The following is a 19,370-nucleotide window of genomic DNA, read 5'->3' as shown; positions in this document are numbered from 1 at the left end:
TGAGGTGGCTCACGCCTGTAATCCCAGCACTTTGGGAGGCTGAGGTGGGCAGATCATGAGGTCAGGAGTTCGAGACCAGCCTGGCCAGCATGGTGAAACCCCGTCTCTAATAAAACTACAAAAATTAGCTGGGCATGGTGGCACGCACCTGTAATGAATCCCAGCTACTCGGGAGGCTGAGGTAGGAGAATCGCTTGAACCCGGGAGGTGGAAGTTGCAGTGAGCCGAGATCACACCACTGCACTCCAGTCTGGCGACAGAGTGAGACTGCGTCTCAAAAAACAAAAGCATATCAGAAGTGAGAGGCTAAACCAGGGCCTGAAGTTACTCATGAAAATCCCATGACCCTTCTGCATGGCCACCAGTGTCTCTTGGACAGGGCCGCAGCTGGAAAGAGCCCGAGAAGGGGTGAAGCCCCCTGGGGCTTGGACTGGGTCCCCACTCCCAGCTCTTCTTCGGGCCGTGTGGCCTGGACCAGTCTCAGTGGCAGGTTCCTCATCTGGCGGTCACTCCTACTGGGCTGTTCCTGCTTTGCTTCTGAGCAGAAGGCTGGGGCTGCCAGGGAGGAGCTTTGTGGGGAAAGCAAAGGGGAAGCTGTCAGCGCCAGCCACCAGCTATCCCCTCCTGTGAACTAAAGAGTCGCCTTGGACAGGCAGGCCCCCGGATGAAGAGCCAGCCTCCGACGTGGTGGGCACTGCCCGGCTCCGCATGCCCTCCTGGGCCCCCCACGCCCCCCCAGCTCCTCCTTGGCCTGCTGCTGTTGCCCCGGACCCTGCAACTGGCAGGTATAGCATCCATCCTTCTCCTCTCTACTCTCTCGCTCCAGAACATCAGAGCGGCTTTCATCCAGCCCCGCGCTGCTAATTCCCAGGGACCTGTCTCTGGGGATTTGCTGGTTGTCATTTGAACGCTGCAGACTTCACAGGGGAAGCCTTCAGGGACTGAGAAGATGTTTAGCTAATGCCTCACCAAGGTGGCTTTTAAAGGGGCGGGGGACAGCTTCCCCACCCCCCACAGTCTGGCCTCCTGGCCCTTAAACAAGGAGGGTGGGTGCTGTGTGGCTGGCGTCAGGAGCTCGGGCAGTGGGGAAGGACAGCTCCCCACATCTCATGATGCTGCTGATGCGGTGGAGCCTGCATTGAATCTAGCAAGAGGTGGGGCTGCCCTCGGGGGTTGTTGCCAGTGTTGGCCAGGGAGAGAGGGGGATACCAGGGCCAGCGACCAGGAGCTGTGCCCAGAGGCACAGAACTGTCAGTCACTAGAAAATGTGGGTGAAGGGGAGGAAGGCAGCAAAACACACTGCCATGTGTGTACCTATGCAACTGTCTTGCATGTTCTGCACATGTACCCCAAAACCTAAAATGCAATAAAAAAAGAAAAAAAAAAGAGTAACTAAAAAAAATAAATAAAAATTTTAAAAAGAAAAAAGAAAGGGACCTCCCAGTTCCTGAAATAAAGTAGAGGCTGAGTGTTTCAGGATGTGAGCCTTTCTGTGTGTCTTTCTGCGCCAGCGGCGCTCCTTTCCTGGTCCCAGGCTCTCTCGGAAGCGGATGGCCAGAATCCAAGCCAGGCTGTGGGGTAGGTGGCCTCAGGGCCAGTTCATCAGGCCAGGGAAGGGCCAGGAGGCTCCCATTCCAGGGATGCCAGCACCAGGGCTCAGTGAGTTCTGCCAGATTCTCTCTGCCCCTCCTTGGCAGGACAGCAGCCAACCCTCCCTCTGGCCAAAGGGTGGTCTCCACTGTGGAGACCAGCTGCTTTTCCTTCTATTCTCTTAGAGTTGATGAGGCTTCCAGGAGCTGCCCCATCTGTCCTGCTGCACCCCCTCTCACTACCACGAATTAGCCTTTCTGGGGCCCTTATCAGGGCAGGCACTGGCCACCCTCACAGCACCCCTTGGGGCCACTATTGTCCTCACCTGCACCATTTTAAGGACAGGGAAAAGGAAGCCCAGGGAGGCCAGTTCATTTGCTCAAGGCTGTTATAAGTAAAATTTTCGGTACCACGAAAGAAGTAGCACTCGAATATAAATTTCCTCAGCGAGGGTGCAGCTCGGCCGGGCGCAGTGGCTCACGCCTGTAATCCCAGCACTTTGGAGGCTGAGGCAGGCGGATCACGAGGTCAGGAGTTCAAGACCAGCCTGACCAACATGATGAAATCCCATCTTACTAAAAAACAAAAAAAAATTTAGCTGGGTGTAGTGGCACACACCTGTAATCCCAGCTACTCGGTAAACTGAGGCAGGAGAATCGCTTGAACCCAGAGGCAGAGATTGCAGTAAGCCGAGATCATGCCACTGCACTCCAGCCTGGAAGACAGCGAGAGGCTTGGTCTCAAAAAAACAAAAAAAAAAAAGAGTGTGGCTCACAGGTGGAACAACAATGAGCACACACACAGATGAGGAGGGAAGAGGTACTTATGCCTGACACAGATTGCTCTACTGCTGCGTCATTCCCCTATTAAACCCCCTTTTATAACAAGGCCTAGCTGGTAAGTAGAGGCCAGGCTCAGCCCCAGGTCAGCCTCAGCCCCAAGCTGGGCCCCTCAGCCAGTGGGCTCAGGGGCTCCCCTTACCTTTGCAAAGAATGTTCTTCCCCAGAAACTTGCCCTGGGGAGGCAAGGGCTGACCTGTGTGAACCTCCCCAGGCTGGAGCCAGAGCCCTAGGACACCACATCCTTTAATCCTGTGCCCCCGCCCCCCAGCCCACACCACAGACAGTTGGTGCAAACATGTCCAGACCTGGGAAAAGCAGCCTGTGGGTGTCGATGTGTCTCAGCTCACTGTCATTTTTAATTTAATTTCTCCCCAATTCCCATCCTTTCCCTTTGTGTGGTTCGTCCTCCCCAGAAGACACCCAGCGCACCCTGAGGAAAAGATACCCAGCGTTACTGAGGAAAAGCTCTTCTGTAACAGTCTCAACTACAAACAAAACCAGATTCCCAGCACCACCTGCTGCCACCCAGTATTACAACAAACTTTATACGAAAGAGAACCTGTTCGTTCACAAGAGGTGAAAACACCCTTATGGTGTCCTAGAGTCCCTTGGAGCAGCAGACAGCCCCCACCCACTTTTTTTGAGATGGATTTTCACTGTTGTCACCCAGGCTGGAATGCAGTGGCATGATCTCGGATCACTTCAACCTCCACCTCCTGGGTTCAAGTGATTCTTCTTCCTTTGCCTCCCAAGTAGCTGGCACTACAGGCACCTACCACCACACCTGGCTAATTTTTGTATTTTAGTGGAGACAGGGTTTTACTATGTTTGCCAGGCTGGTCTTGAACTCCTGAACCCAGGTAGTCTGTTTGCCTCAGCCTCCCAAAGTGCTGTGATTACAGGTGTGAGCCACCATGCCTGGCCTGTTTTTATCTTTTTGTGGTAGGGTCCTCTGCTCCAAGGCTGGAGTATAGTGGCACAATCTCAGCTCACTGCAACCTCTGCCTCCCTTGCTCAAGTGATCCTCCCACCTCAGCCTCCCCAGCAACTGAAACCACAGGCATGCACCACCATACTCAGCTACCTTTTGAATATTTTTGTGGCTACAGAGACTCAACAATGTTGTCCAGGCTGGTCTCGAACTCCTGACCTCACGTGATCCACCTGCTTTGGCCTCCCAAAGCGCTGGGATTACGGGTGTGAGCCACTGCACCCAGCTCCTGCACCTGCTCTTGGTCCTACCCCTGTGCATCCCCCTTCATCCATCTGTCACACCACACCACGCCCCCGTCTTCTCCCCTCAGAGCTTTGAGGGTTTGCTGGAAAGAATCTTGCCCCTCCCACATCTTCCAAACCTCCCTTGACCATAACCATCAGCCTTAACCATCAGCCTGGCAAAAACTGCCGCCTGCCAGTACCGACCCAGCTTGCACTCTCAGCTTCGTCCACAGAGGGGGTCACTGAAGTCTAGTGTCCCTGATTCTGCACCGTCTCCCTGGACTGTGATAGGATACTGGCTTAGGAATACAGGCCGGGGCATTCCTCTTTAGTTTGATTTTTTTTTTGAGACAGAGTCTGGCTCTGTTGCCCAGGCTGGAGTGCAGTGGCACCATCTTGGCTCACTACAACCTCCACCTCCCGGGTTCAAGTGATTCTCCTGCCTCAGCCTCTCAAGTATCTGGGATCCCAGGCACCCGCCACCACACCTGGCTAATTTCTGAATTTTTGGTAGAGTCAGGGTTTCACCATGTTGGCCAGGCTGGTATCAAACTCCTGACCTCAGGTGATCCGCCCTCCTCAGCCTCCCAAAGTGCTGATATTGCAGGCGTGAGCCTCTGAGCCTGGCCCAGTTTGAATTTGAGCTCTGCTACTCACCTAGGCGCCCTGGGCGGATCACTCATATCACTATGCCTCCTGCTAAATGGATGTGATAGCGCTGCCCACCTCATGGCACATCCTGAGGACTGAGAGCCCAGCATGTGATTAGAGCTCAGTGAATGTCAGCCACCTGCCAGCCTCGCCAGAGCCGTGGAGACTTGAGATTGATGAGCCCAGGGCCTCCAGCTCATCCAGGGTGCCGCTCCTGCTCCCAGCCATCCTCCTCCGCCCAGTTGAGTCAGGACTTGGGCCTGCCCTCTGGCTTTTTGATCCCTCTGCAAAGTCTGCTTTTCTCAAACGCAGCCACTGGTGGTGTCCCCAAGAGGGGAATTGTTGGGGGCTTGGCTTTTCTGGAAGCAGCTGCAGCCCGGCTTCCGTGGGCCTCCGTCCTCCCTTTGAGGCTGGACAGACCTGAGTCCCAGGCTTGCCTTCTTCTGGTGACGGCTGTGGGACCTCAGACAATGACTTAACCTCTCTGCACCTTAGTGTCCTCTGCAAATGTCAGTCCCCTCTCTCTTTGTGGCCTTTTCAGAACTCTGGGCTGTATTTATCTCTCAAATATCCATTGAGAAGGACCGGTTCTAGGCACCTGGAGTGGGGGAACCCAGAGGTGAACAAGACACAGGCCCCACTCTCAGCCTGGTGGGACCGTGAGCCTCAGTGGAAGTTCCAGACAGGTTTGCTCTGGACCCAGGTGTCATCGTGCTCTTTGTTGTTTAAAAGATGTTCCAGGCCGGGGGCGGTGGCTCATGCCTGTAATCCCAGCACTTTGGGAGGCCAAGACGGTGAATTGCCTGAGGTCAGGAGTTCAAGACCAGCCTGGCCAACCTGGTGAAACCCCGTCTCTACTAAAAATACAAAAATTAGCTGCGTGTAATGGTGAGCACCTGTAATCCCAGCTACTCAGGAGGCTGAGGCAGGAGAATCGCTTGAACTCAGTGGCTGGGCTGGATTGCATTGGTGAGAGGTTGCAGCAAGCTGAGATTGCACCACCGCACCGTGCTGCATGGTGAGCACTAGAAAACAGAAGTCCCAGGTGACTCACACCAGTTCAAGAATGAGAACATCTCCGTGGCTCAGGCACCCCCCCCACCCCCGCAAAAGGTACCCCCATCCCAGCTGGCAGGGCGATCACTTACTGGCATTTCTTCGTAATTTTATCATGAGGACACATCCCTGAACCCTACAGACTAGCTTCGCCTGTTTGTGAACTTTGTGTAATTGAAGGATACGTATGTGTTCTCCTGTGACCCGCTTCTCTCATTCGGCATTATGTTTGTTAAGATTCATCCACTCCACTGTGTGGCTGAAGCTCGTTTTTGTTGCTATGGATAGAGCAAGAATTGAAACCACGCCGGTGGGCTAAACCCAGCCCATTACCTCTCGTATGGCCTGTGAGTTATGAATGGATTTTATATTTTTAAGTGGTTAAAAAAATCAAAGGGAATGTGCGGACTCACGTGGCTTCTAATCCTTGACTCCCAGCACAGGGCTGGCACCCAGCCCCTAGTGGGGACATGGGCAACAGGACCTGGATGGGACTGAAGCCAGAGAAAGGGACCAGGTGAGCCGGGTGAGAGGGAGGGGAGGGAGATGGACATGAAATTGACAGGGAGGGCACCTGGCCTCCTGGTGAGGTCTGAGCAGCCTGGATTTGGGTCCTAGGAGCCTTTGGCCAAGTCACTGGAGTATGTTGAGCCTCCACAAGCCCCCCTGTCTTGGTGCTCAGTATCCTCCCAGGCAGCAGCAGAAAGGCACTTCCAGCACCACAATGCCTCAGGGCCTGGCACCTGGGACCCCTCAAGGAGGGTCTGTGAAGTTTTGGCCCTGGGGACAGGGCTCGAGGGCACAGCGCTCACCCTCCGTCCTGGGTAGTGGGTGACCTGCCCACCAGGCTCCTCAGGGCCCAGCCAGCAGCCCCGCCTACTCCTCTGCACCCTGAGACTCAGGTCCTTGCAGTCTAAGGGGCTTACCATGGCCTCCCCAGTCCTCCTGCAGGCAAACGGTGATTCACTGTCCCTGCACACAATCAGGCCAGAGCCCCGAAGGCTTCTTTGCCAGAACAGAGTTCCTGGAGGGCCAGGCCTTGTCTGAGCTGGTTCTCTGAGGCTGCGTCCAGCATCAGACAGGCACAGAGGAAAGGCTGCAGAGTCTTGGCTGGGACGTGGATGTGCTTGGCTTCTGCAGGTCTGTTTGGTGAGTGGCTGCACCTGGGGGCTTCATTCTAGGGCCTGGGGGCTGTGCAGGGTGCCCAGAAGAGGTGGAAGAGGCAGAATGCTGACCATGGCTGAGTTCCGCATGCACCCCACTGCATATGCTGGGGTGGAGGAAGGCCAGGGCCTGGGCCAGGTCTGTGCTTGCTGCTGGTGAGCCAGGGGTCAGGGTCCATAGAGCATAACTGCAAACAGGCTCACTGCCATCAGCAGGCCCCTAGCCCTGGTGCACCCAGATGAGACCCTTCCGAGCCCCGGGCTGCCCTTTCTTCCTGGGCTTCTACTCCTTATGGCAGCCACACCCACCTTTGAGGCTGTCTGGAGGCCGAGGACTCCCTGTCCCTGGAGAAGCCAGCCACACCCACTGCCGTGAGCCTTTGCTCCTACACTGCTCCCTGGATCTGGAGGGTGTCCTCTCACTTGCCCACCTGGTGATACCCAAGCTGTCTGTCAAGGTCAAACTCATAGGCTCTTCTGTAGTATCCCCTCTGGCCCCCTCCTCGCCCCAAACAAGCCCAGTCCCTCTCCCTTCTCCCCCGAGGTGTCACCTGTGGTCCCGAGCACACAGGCGCTCAGAGGTATGTGTGTATGACTGAGCTTACTGGAAGCAGATAAGGCTGTGGGCAGAGCCAAGGAACAAGCATCCGACTTTATGAGGCAGGCTGAGAAAAGCTAGGGAAAGTGCAGACGGTGCAGGCTCAGGAAGCCTGTGGGTGGAGGTGAGAGGAGGGAAGGTCAAAGAGAGAAGGTCTGCAGGATTAGGGGCGAGGCCAGAAACCTCAGGACCCACCAGCATCTTTGCTAACCTCCTTGGTGGCAGCAGTGGCAGCCAGCTGAAAGCATCCTGTGGTGGGCCGGAGGAGGCGGGACGGGGAGGGAAGTGGGGAGCTGGCAGGGTGGAGGAAGTGGATGGGAGGGAGGGGAGGACAGAGGGAGGACGGAGGACTGGAGAGATTGTGTGCCTGGAGGCTCAGGGATCTTGGGGGAGGTAGGGATTTAAGAGGAGTCACGATAAAAGTAAACTCGCTGAGTTGTCCAGGGAAAGGAGTGTGTTGACAGCCAGAAGCGTGTGTATTTTAAAAGGAGGCTGAAGTACAACAGATCCCAAGGAAGGAATCACTAATGTGAGGGAGGGATTCAGGGGCTGAGGGAGACCGGAATTCTAGTACTTCTCTTGTCCTTGTTCTAAAATGCAAATGTGGGCTGGGTGCAGTGGTTCACGCCTGTAATACCAGCACTTTGGGAGGCCGAGGTGGGCAGATCACCTGAGGTCTGGAGTTCAAGACCAGCCTGGCCAACATGGTGAAACCCCCTTCTCTACCAAAAATATAAAAAATAAGCCAGGCATGGTGGCACATGCATGTAATCCCAGCTACTTGGGAGGCTGCGGCAGGAGAATTGCTTGAATCTAAGAGATGGATGCTGCTGTGAGCTGAGATTGCACCACTGTACTCCAGCCTGGGTGACAGAGCAAGACTGTCTCAGAAAAAAAATATATACATAGATAAATAAAATACAAACATGATCATATGACTTCCCAATTTAAAAGCCCTTAGCCAGGTGCGGTGGCTTACACCTCTAATCCCAGCCCTTTGGGAGGCCGAGGAGGGTGGATTGCCAGAGCTCAGGAGTTCAAGACCAGCCCGGGCCACATGGTGAAATCCCATCTCTACTAAAATAGAAAAAATTAGCAAGGTGTGGCAGCATGCACCTGTAGTCCCAGCTACTCAGGAGGCTGAGGCAGGAGAATTGCTAGAATCCGGGAGGCGGAGGTTGCTGTGAGCCCGGATTGCACTGTACTCCAGCCTAGGCAACGGAGCGAGACTGTCTCAAAAAAAAAACCCTCAGAGGCTCCACCAGGTTTCCAGGGCAGTGTTCTAACTGCTCCCCCTCTCTGAGGCATCCTCTTGTACCCCCCTCCCAGACACAAATCCTTGCTTTCAACTCCACCAAGGTGCACTGCCCATTTCAAGGATTTGAGAAGCTTCACCTGAGAACTTTCTTGCATTTGAAACTCTCTCCACACCCCTCCCCCAACTGTCTGCCTCCTGCTCTTCTCTTCCTTCCAAGTTCAGCTTCCTAAAGGGATGGGGAGAAAGATAGCGAAATGCTCACAGCTGTGAGGTCCACGTGGCAGATCTGTTCAGCTGAATAAGTTCTGCTTGCTTCTTGAGATTTTGCTGTCATTTCTAAAATTTTTGTTTGTTTGTTTGTATGTTTGTTTTTTAAGAGATGGGGTCCCAGCACATGTGGCGGCTCACACCTGCAATCCCAGCACTTTGGAAGGCTGAGGTAGGAGGATCACTGCCTCAGTGGTCAGAAGTTTGAGACCAACCTGGCCAAGACGATGAGGTCATGAAGTCAGGAGTTCAAGACCAGCCTGGCCAACATGGTGAAACCCTGCCTCTACTAAAAATATGAAAATTAGCTGGGCATGATGGCACGTGCCTGTAATCCCAGCTACTCGGGAAGCTGAGGCAGGAGAATTGCATGAACCCAGGAGGCAAAGGTTGTAGTGAGCTGAGATCGTGCCACTGCTCTCCAACCTGGGCAATAAAGTGAGACTTCATCTCAAAAAAAAAAAAAAAAAAAGACAAGAGGAATGGGGTTTCACACTGTCACCCAGGCTGGAGCGTGGTGGTGCAGTCATGGCTCACTGTAGCCTCAAACCCTTGAGCTCAAGTGACCCGCTCACCTCAGCTTCCAGAGTAGCTGGAACTGCAGGCACTGCCGCCTTGCCCAGCTAATTTTTATTTATTTATTTATGATGTCCAGAAACGGGCGCCTGCTATGCTGCCCAAGCTGGCCTTGAGTTCCTAAGCTCAAGTAACCCTCCCACCTCGGCCTCCCAAAGTGTTCGGCATTTCTAGAATTTCTAGTGAACGTGTTTCACTTTGTTACTAGGAGGTGGACTGGCCTTGACTTTCAAAACAGGCAAAAATAATTCCAATGTAAAGAACAAGTAATGGCCCACCCCCCAGGGGTTGCCTTTCCAGGGACCCCTTAGACCTCCCATGCTGAGGTGCCCTCCACCACCCCTAGCTCCGGCAGCCCAAGGTCCTTGCTTTCTCCCACCTCTTTCTGTCTCCATCAGTCAGCTCCCTTCCTGGTGGCAGGACTTGGTCTTCCTTAGTGAGACTTTGAATGGACACACACTCCCTGCTGAAGGAGGCAGCCTGGGGGTCTGTTTTCCTCACTTCACTTTGCCCACTCCAGTTCAGAGACAGAAGCAGATCCCACCCCCACCCTTTTGGCGCCCTATTGCCACCTTCCACCCCATCCCGATGCCCCACTGAGGGTAGAGAGGCAAATATGAAAGTAGAGGCTGAGTCCCCTGATGACCAGGCCACACACTCCATTGTTGGAGTAACTCGATCTTCTTTAGACCTTTTTATGTCTGTTTGTTTTTGTTTTGAGACAGAGTCTCACTCTGTAGCCCAGGCTGGAGTGCAGGCATGATAATTGGCTCATGGCAAACTCTAGCTCCCAGGTTCAAGCGATTCTCCTGCCTCAGCCTCCTGAGTAGCTGGGACTACAGGCGCACACCACCATGCCCAGCTAATTTTTGTATTTTTAGTAGAAATGGGGTTTCGCCATGTTGTCCAGGTTGGTCTCGAACTCCTGACCTCAGGTGATCTGACCGCTCACCTTTCCAAAGTGCTGGGATTACAGGCGTGAGCCACAGAGCCCGGCGTGGACTTTCCAAACAGGCAAAAAGGAGGCCACTGCTGTAAAGACACCAACAGACCCTTGTGAGGCTTATTCCCGATCCAAACCCTGGACATTCTACCCTTGGTTTGTGTTCCCGAGTGGCCACCATGTGCCCTGGTTTGGGGGTCTAGAGGCATGAAAACGAGCCGTGAACGGGCTGTGGAAATGGCCACATCTTGATGCATCTCTGTAATTTGGAGGCGCTGAAAGATGTGACAGGCTGTCCAGTGGCGCCATTCCAAAGCCGACGGTGCTAAAAGCTCGGAAATAGTCTCTGTTCAAAGGTTGCCTTCCAAGGCCTGCGACGTGCCCCTCCCTCACCAGCCACTCAGGCTCACGCCTTCGCATTTGATGCCTGTGTCCTGCCCGCCCGCTCGTCTGTGGCATCCTGGGAGTCATGCTTAGGCACATGGCTGGGGCCCTGTGATTAAACTGCCAGCCCGGCTTCCAGCCTTTCAGATGGGCCTTTAAAAAGGCACAGCTCTAAGAGGTGCCAGAATTAAATTGGAGGGCAAATTCCATCCCTAAAATAAAGACCGTGGGAACTGCTGTCTTCTGTAGCTGGGCAGTCAAAGTGTTTTCCTTTAAAATCGACCTAAGTCGGAACGGATACCTTTGATCAGCGTGTCTGGGCCCTCACGCCCTTGGCTGACAATGCTCACGATGCCATGTGGGGATTGAGTTCCATGCAGGGGGAGCCAGGACCAAAGCCCTGGCCTATGGCTTGTGATGAGAGGAGCCTCGGCAGCTGGAGCAGGGTGGGAGGGACCGGGGTGATGGCGGGTGGCAGATTCTGGGGGTGAGAGGAAGCCATGGAAGCATTTTCTTTTTTTTTTTTTGAGACGGAGTTTCACTTTTGTTGCCCAGGCTGCAGTGTAGTGGCTCGACCTCGGCTCATGGCAACTTCTGCCTTCGGGGTTCAAGCAATTCTCCTGCCTCAGCCTCCCAAATACCTGGGATCACAGGCACGTGCCTGCACACCCAGTTAATTTTTGTATTTTTAGTAGAGACAGGGTTTCACCATGTTAGCCAGGCTGGTCTGCAACTCCTGACCTCAGGTGATCCACCTGCCTCAGCCTCCCACAGTGCTGGGATTAGAGGCACGAGCCACCTCACCCTGTCACAGGGCCAGTCTGTAGAGGGTTTGTGGGGTCACTTCTGTTTGGGGAGCTGCAGGCACTGCTGGAGCTGAGGGAACAGTTCCCCAGTGCTTAGGGCCATTTCCGACTAGCATTGTCCCCAGGCCACTGCATGTTGCTGGCCCTGTCTACCTATTACATGACCCAAATTTAAGGAAACAGCCTCTGAACTTCTGACTCCCTTTAAAAAAGTATATTTCTTTCCAGGCAGGGCATGGTGGCTCAAGCCTATAATCCCAGCACTTTGGGAGGCCAAAGTGGGTGGATCACAAGGTCAGGTGTTTGAGATAAGCCTATCCTGGCCAATATGGTAAAACCTGCCTCTCTAAAAAAAAAAAAAAAATGTATATTTCTTTCCTTTGAGAATTTTTTCTCTTGCTTGCTTTGAGGGGTCTGTTTGAGATGGAGGTTCGCTCTTTTACCTAGGCTGGAGTGCAGTGGTGTGATCTCGGCTCACTGCAACCTCCACCTCCTGGGTTCAAGCGATTCTCCTGAGTACCTGGGATTAAAGGTGCCCCCCACCATGCCCAGCTAATTTTTGTATTTTTAGTAGAGACAGAGTTTCACCATGTTGGCCAGGATGGTCTCAAATTTCTGGCCTCTGGTGACCCACTCACCTCCGCCTCCCAAAGTGCTGGGATTACAGGTGTGAGCCACTGCCCCGGCCTGTTTGTTTTCTCAGGGTTTCTCTCTGTCACCCAGGCTGGAGTGCAGTGGCATGATCACAGCTCAATGCAGCCTCGAATTCCCAGGCTCAAGTGATCTTTGAGTAGCTAGGACTGCAGGCATGCCATCACACCTGGCTAATTTATTTATTTATTTAGTAGAGACGGGGTCTCGCTATATTGCCTTGGCTGGTCTTAAAGCCCTGGCTCAAGAGATCCTCCCACCTCAGCCTCCCAAATTGCTGAGATTCCAGGTGTGACCACCACATCCAGTCTGAGGTTTTAAAATTGTTGTATAGTTTAGTATAGTATAATACAATGGTTAACAGTGGGGTGGCAGGCACAGCGACTCATACCTGTAATCCCAGCACTTTGGGAGGCTGAGGTTGGCAGAGCACCTGAGGTCGGGAGTTCGAGACCATCTGACCAACATGGAGAAATCTCATCTATACCACAAATACAAAATTAGCTGGGCGTGGTGGTGCATGCCTGTAATCCCATCTACTTGGGAGGCTGAGGCAGGAGAATCACTTGAACCCGGGAGGCGGAGGTTATGGGGAGCCTAGACCATGCCACTGTGCTCTAGCCTGGCCAAGAAGAGTGAAACTCCGTCGAGAGAGAGAGAGAGAGAAGTGGGGGGGTTACAGACTCAGAGGGACCCAGCTTAAAATCCCATGTCTACCAACACTGGGCAAACGTCTTCCCTCCTCTGAGGCTCAGTTTTGTCATCTGCAAAAGGTGACACCATTCCCAGGGAACATTGGCTCTTCTGATCACATGGCATAACAGCAATGCCTGAGAGGCTGTGCTGTGCAGGAAGCCAGACAGCCAGGAGTGGCTCAGGAAGGAAGCGAGCAAGTCCTGGAGACAGACGGGGGACCCCCAAAGCCCAGGAGAGAAAGGAGTGGGTAAGACGTCCCCGCAGCTGGGATAGCACAGGCTACGGCGCTGGATTGTGGCAGCCCAATATCTACGCGGGAGCAGGCGAGTGAGGGCCAGAGAGCAGGGCTGTGCAGGGCCTGTGAGGCAGGAACTGGATCCTCCAGGCCAGGGACTTTCCATTTTTTTAGCAGTGGCCCAAAGTTAAGAGATGCATGTTTTAGCGTGACCCTGTCTGAACCCAATTGTATGAATATAACTGAAAGCAGAAGGTCGCAAACAGTGCCCTTACTACGCATGAAATGCTTCATGTTCTGTTTTTTCTAATTGCTTGTCTTGACCCTGTACACTGATTGCAGACTCCTTCCTGGGTCTCTCCAGCAGGGAGCCTCTGCCGGTTCAGGCAGGGCAGGAGCGGGATGAGTCTGTGGATCACTAGGGGCTCAGAGCCACAGAGGCAGCCCGGGTTGGGCGGGAGGGGGGGCCGGATGGGAGCTGTTGAGGTGGAGGGTGGGGGGGCATGTACTGGCAGCAGGCAGGTCTGATCCTGAACATCAGTGAGCCACAGGAAAGCTGCCAGGTGGGCACACAAACACGTGGGGGCACATCCCACCGGGGACTCATTCAGCATGGGGTCCCTGTGCCAGGGGTGGGACAGTAGTAACTCTGCCCAGCTCTCAAACCCCAAGTTCAAGCAGCCACAGATTCATAAGAACTGGAAAAGGAAGGACTCAGGCACCCTCGGGCGGTTGGCAAAGTCTTTCCCAAGAAGGGTGGCAGAAGAGGAGCTGGAAGCTGTAGGCAGAGGGCTGTTCATGCCCAGAGCCCTCAAATATCACACCACAGAGGGGACTTCAGCTGGGCCAGGCCAGTGCCCGGGACGGGGTTGGTGCCCCAGCCTGGGTCAGAGACAGGCCCCAGGGGGTCCTGCTGTGCCTGGACCATCAGGGCCTGTGTCCCCTGTGCTGAGGGCGTGTCATTTAACCAGAGCTTTCCCAAACCCCCAAATTTGCCTCTTTTTTTTTTTTTGAAACAGAGATAGCTCTTGTTGCCCAGGCTGGAGTACAGTGGCTCAATCTCGGCTCACTGCAACCTCCGCCCCCTGGGTTCAAGCTATTCTCCTGCCTCACCTTCCCAAGTATCTGAGACTATAGGCGTGTGCCACTACGCCCAGCTAATTTTTTGTATTTTTAGTAGAGATAGGGTTTCACCCTGTTGGCCAGGCTGGTCTTGAACTCCTGACCTCATGTGATCTGCTCACATGTGTTGAGGTTACAGGCTTGAGCCACCACTCCCAGCTGGCATTTGCCTTTGAAAATCCTCAAGGACTCCCTACCTCATTCTCGTCCCCTGGAGAAAGGCAGCCTGGCCCTTGGCAAGGAGCTGGGTTCCAGGTCCAGTGAATCCGGCCACAGTCCCTGAAGGTTGGCATTGTTGCTCTCCTTGTGTTGCGGGGAGACACTGAGGTCAGAGAAGTTAAGCCGCCTGCCCAAGGTTGCACAGCCTTGAAGTGGCAGAGCCAGGAGCTGAATCCAGGCCTGTTGCCTCCAGAACATGGGCTTTCCCCAGACACCCGTGCTCATCGCCCCTGTTTCCGGCCAGGCCCAAGGCTTCCCCACAGTGTGGGAGAAACCTCCCTGGAGCTGCAGGGAAGTGAGGGATGGGGGCAGTGTGCCGCCCCAAAACACAGTCTCCGGTATAGTGCTACAGCAGCGTGGGCAGACTGAGCTGGGATGCACGGTGCTGCCCAGAGGAGATGTCTGTGCTTGCAGCTGTGTGGGGGTGGGGAGGCACAGGGGAGGAGCTGAAGGCTCAGAACAAATAGCCAAGCCCTGGGGCGGGGCCCTCCCAGACACCTGCAGCAACCCTGCCTCTGGTGGCCCTGCTGCCCTCCTGCTCCACCCCTCCTCCCCCATGGTCCTCACCTGGGTGCCCTCTCCCCTCTCCCTGCACCATCCCGTCCACATTCACCAGGCTCAAGAGGCTCCTATCCAGAAAATTCCCGAGGATCCAAACTCTCCCTGCCCCTGCAGTCTTCCCTCCCGGCAGGGCAGGCCGGGGAGTTCATGTCCTCACCCGCCCTTCCTCACCCTGTGCCCCAAATCTGCCCTCCCCAAGTCTGAGGGGAGTTCCTTGCAGCCACCTCCAGGCCCCGCTCTCCACCGGCGGGCAAATGGAGAATCCTCCTAAGTTCTCTAAAAGGTTGGGATCCAATGCATTCCCTGCACAGAAAACACCTGGGGCTCCTTGAGACACTTCCTCCCTGTGCCCCAGGGCCAGTCCCAGCTCCACCTGCCCCAGGTCCCTGGGACCTGGAGAATGACCAGAAAAGCAGCGGGAGCAGGTCCTGGGCCCTCTAGACGCCTTGGTGTTGGAGGATTTCTCCCGGCAAAACCTAGTTCCTCCAAGTCAAAGTCCTCTGGTCACCGAAAGTCACACACGAGTCCCAGTTCTTCGCATCTCTAACCCTGTGTAACAGACGAAACTTCAAGCTCTGATGCTGAAGTGGTTCTCCATGTCCCCTGGGGTCCTGTGAGATGGGGAGGGGCGAGGTCCCTCTTCTCTTTCCCGCCCAGACCCCTCCTTGTCTGTCCCCACTGATCAAGCTGGTGGAGGCACGTGGGAGGCTGGCCCTGGGCTCCGGGTGCTTGTAGGGTTGGCCTCGAGTCCCGTGGGGCACGTTCATGGCCTGTTCAGGACCCCCACGGAAGTGCTGCAAACAACAGCTGAAAAGCATTTGTGGACTTGGAAATGGCCATGAAACCTATCTTCAGCACTGAGCTGTCATGGGGAACCGCCTCTAGTCAGCAGCCAGCTAGGGCCTGGACCTCTACGGCCTGCACCGCTGAAGGGGCCTCTGGGAGGCACGGGGCCAGGAGATGGGCTGGGAGCTGGGCAGTTGCAGGGGTCCAGCTCAGGGGTACTGACGCCCAGTGAAAGGAAGGCAGGGGAGGCGGTGAGCTACATCCGAAGGCCAGAACCTGGAGGCCTTGGCAGCAGCTGCAGGCTTCCTCTCCTCTCCCTGGGTTTTTTGGCCTGATGTCTCCAGCCTGGCTGTTGTTACTGATGGAGCTGGTCAGAGACTGCTTCCTCTCTTCACTTTTCAGAGACAGCAGTTTCATCAGAGGTCTGAGGTTCTTGCTTCGAAACCTCTCCTCGCTGTGGCAGACCTGAGCCAGAGCTGAACGTTTCATGATCCTAACGCTCTGACCTTAAAATAACAAATCCCAAAAGAATACGGAACCATGGCCATCTGTTTTTATAGATTTCCCTGGAATTATAAAGTTCGGCGTAATTGCGATAGCAGAGTTCATCGTTTTCTAGAAGGATACTTCGGACAGAGAGAATTTTTAAAGACAATTGGTCTGAAGTCTTCCTGCCTAGGAGAAACAGGAAGGTTTCATGGTGCTGACTGTGTAACTGCCCTCCCCCTGGAGTGGCCTCTTAGCTTCACTGTGAGGAGGAGCAGGAGGCCCCGGTGAGGAGATGGAGGTCACAGTTCGAGGGGCCCACAAGGTAGGGGCACAGAGGGGGAAGTGGCCTGTGAGTGTTGTGTGGGGCTGCAGGGTGGTGTCGGCGGCGATGTCCTTTGTGGTTCACCCCACCCCTCTTGTCTTGTACAATCTTTTTTTTTTTTTGAGATGGGGTCTTGCTCTTGTCGCCCAGGCTGGAGTGCAGTGGCACAATCTCAGCTCACTGCAACCTGCGCCTCCCAGGTTCAAACGTTCTCCTGCCTCAGCTTCCCAAGTAGCTGGAATTACAGCCTCCCACCACCATGCCTGGCTAATTTTTGTGTATTTAGTAGAGATGGCGTTTTGCCATGTTTGGCCAGGCTGGTCTTGAACTCCTGACCTCAGGTGATCAACCTGCCTGGGCCTCCCAAAGTGCTGGGATTACATCCATGAAACACTGCCTAGCCTGGGGGTGTCTCTTTAGTGGCTCAATGGGAAGCTCAAAATATCAGCGTGGCCAAAGTTTTGAGGGATTAACTGAAGCGCGGGGCCGACTCCGTGTCTGTCCCGCATCTTCCAGAAGGCTGGCCTCCCTTTGGGACCCCCTTCCCAGAACTCTGGCTCAGAGCTGAACTCAAGAGACCTGGGAAGTCAGCCTGGCCTCACTCCAGGCCCACACCACAGGCAGCGCCCGCGCCTCACTTTCCCCAACAAAATAAATCTTGTGGCTCCTCTGAGCATCTCAAACGCACTATCTTCTCCCAAGTAACTAACCGGCCTGCATGTTCCTGGCTGCTGGCTGCCAACCTCAATTTAGAACTGTCTGCTGCTCAGCTGCTAGAGAAGGCGGGGCCTGGAGCAACTGGGAGCGTTGAAGCTGAGGGGCCTGAGCGGCTGAAGTCTGGGGCAGGGGGTGGCTGCTGACCCCAGCCCAGGATCCAAACAGCATCCCAGAGGCCTGCAGCAGGGGTTAGAGGCCCCCCAGGGAGGGCTGCTGCTTTGCGAATTTTCAAACTGTTTCCTGAAGTGCCTCTGATGATTGGGGGGGAGGGGTGGCTCCTGCAAAACTGGCCTTGTCACCGTCCGTTGACATGATGATCACAGCCGAAATGGCCCCACGTGCAGCACGTCTGCATTGTTGGAAAAACCACTCTCAGGATGTTGCCTGTTATACTAGATAAAAACCTAACTGGCTGGGCGCGGTGGCTCATGTCTGTAATCGCAGCGCTTTGGGAGGCTGAGGCGGGCGGATCACCTGAGGTCGGGAGTTCCAGACCAGCCTGACCAACACGGAGAAACTCCATCCCTACTAAAAATACAGAATTAGCCGTGTGTGATGGTGCATGCCTGTAATCCCAGCTACTTGGGAGGGGAGGTTGCAGTGAGCCCAGGTGAGCCGAGATGGCGCCACTGCACTCCAGCCTGGGCAACAAGAGTGAAACTCCGTCTCAAAAAAAAAACCAAAAACCTCTCTGATGACCAGTGACGATGAGCATTTTTTCATATGATTGTTGGCCTCATATATGTCTTCTTTCGTAAAGTGTCTGTTCATATCCTTTGCCCACTTTTGAATGGGCTTGTTTGTTTTTTTCCTGTAAATCCGTTTGAGTTCTTTGTAAATTCTGGATATCAGCCCTTTGTCAGATGGGTAAACTGCAAAAATTTTTTCCCATTCTGTTGGTTGCCGATCCACTCTAGTGACTGTTTCTTTTGCCGTGCAGAAGCTGTGGAGTTTGATTAGGTCCCATTTGTCTATTTTGGCTTTTGTTGCCAATGCTTTTGGTGTTTTGTTCATGAAGTCCTTGCCTACTCCTATGTCCTGGATAGTTTTGCCTAGATTTCCTTCAGAGAGATGCAAATCAAAACCACATTGAGATACCATCTCACGCCAGTTAGAATGGCGATCATTAAAAAATCTGGAGACAACAGATGCTGGAGAGGATGTGGAGAAAAAGGAACACTTTTACACTGTTGGTGGGAGTGTAAATTAGTTCAACCATTGTGGAAGACAGTGTGGCGATTCCTCAAGGCCTTAGAAATAGAAATTCCATTTGACCCAGCAATCCCATTACTGGGTATATATCCAAAAGACTATAAATCGTTCTACTACAAGGACACATGTACACGAATGTTCATTGCAGCACTGTTTACAATAGCAAAGACCTGGAATCAACCAAAATGCCCACTGATAATAGACTGGATTGGAAAAATGTGGCACATATACACCATGGAATATTATGCAGCAATCAGAAATGATGAGTTCGTGTCGTTTGTAGGGACATGGATGAATCTGGAGAACGTCATCCTCAGCAAACTGACACAAGAACAGAAAATGAAACACCGCATATTCTCACTCATAGGCGGGTGATGAAAAATGAGAACACATGGACACAGAAAGGGGAGTACTAAACACTGGGGTCTATTGGGGGGAAAAGGGGAGGGCCAGTGGGAGGGGGAGGTGGGGAGGGATAGCCTGGGGAGAAACGCCAAATGTGGGTGAAGGGGAGAAGGAAAGAAAAGCACACTGCCATGTGTGTTCCTACACAACTGTCTTGCATGCTCTGCTCATGTACCCCAAAACCTAAAATCCAATAAAAAATTAAAAAAAAAAAACAAAACCAAAAACCAAAAACCTGACACATCCTTTCCGAGTCCAGGAGAGGTTTGTCTGCTGCCACCTGTGCGCCCTCTTCCTCTGGCACGGGAGACCTGTGGCTAGACCTGCCTCTCTGTCTACCACCAGGAAACGCTTGCGTTTCTTTCTTTCGTTTTCTTGCTTCCTTCGTTATTTCTCATCCATCACCAGCTTTCACTCTTCTCAGGCCTGGGCGTTTATTTCACGTGGCCTCTTGGACTTCGGGAAGGAGAGGGGTTAGGAGAGCAGGCTCTGGTGTCTCCCAGCCCTGAATGGGGTTGTAGCTCCACCCTCTACCTGCTGAGGGATCAGGAGCTAGGTGCTTCAGCTCCCTGCCCCTCAGACTCTTCCCCTTTGTAAAACAGG

At 53.9% G+C, this 19,370-nt stretch overlaps 1 protein-coding gene across 1 annotated transcript in view; it reads left to right on the top strand.

Moving 5' to 3' along the window:
- The first annotated feature begins 626 nt into the window (after positions 1-626).
- The window catches only part of LOC100396719 (NFAT activation molecule 1), a 36,012-nt gene continuing 17,268 nt past the window's right edge, over positions 627-19,370 (top strand). Inside the window, exon 1 of the mRNA XM_035265131.3 lies at positions 627-785. Within this exon, the coding sequence (XP_035121022.2) occupies positions 665-785 (121 nt within the window). The 5' untranslated portion in view covers positions 627-664. The remainder of the gene's footprint in view (positions 786-19,370) is intronic.

The sequence above is a fragment of the Callithrix jacchus genome, chromosome 1, assembly GCF_049354715.1.
Source record: "Callithrix jacchus isolate 240 chromosome 1, calJac240_pri, whole genome shotgun sequence".
NCBI classification, from domain to species: Eukaryota; Metazoa; Chordata; class Mammalia; order Primates; family Cebidae; genus Callithrix; species Callithrix jacchus.
This window is presented reverse-complemented; position numbering and strand designations above follow the sequence as displayed.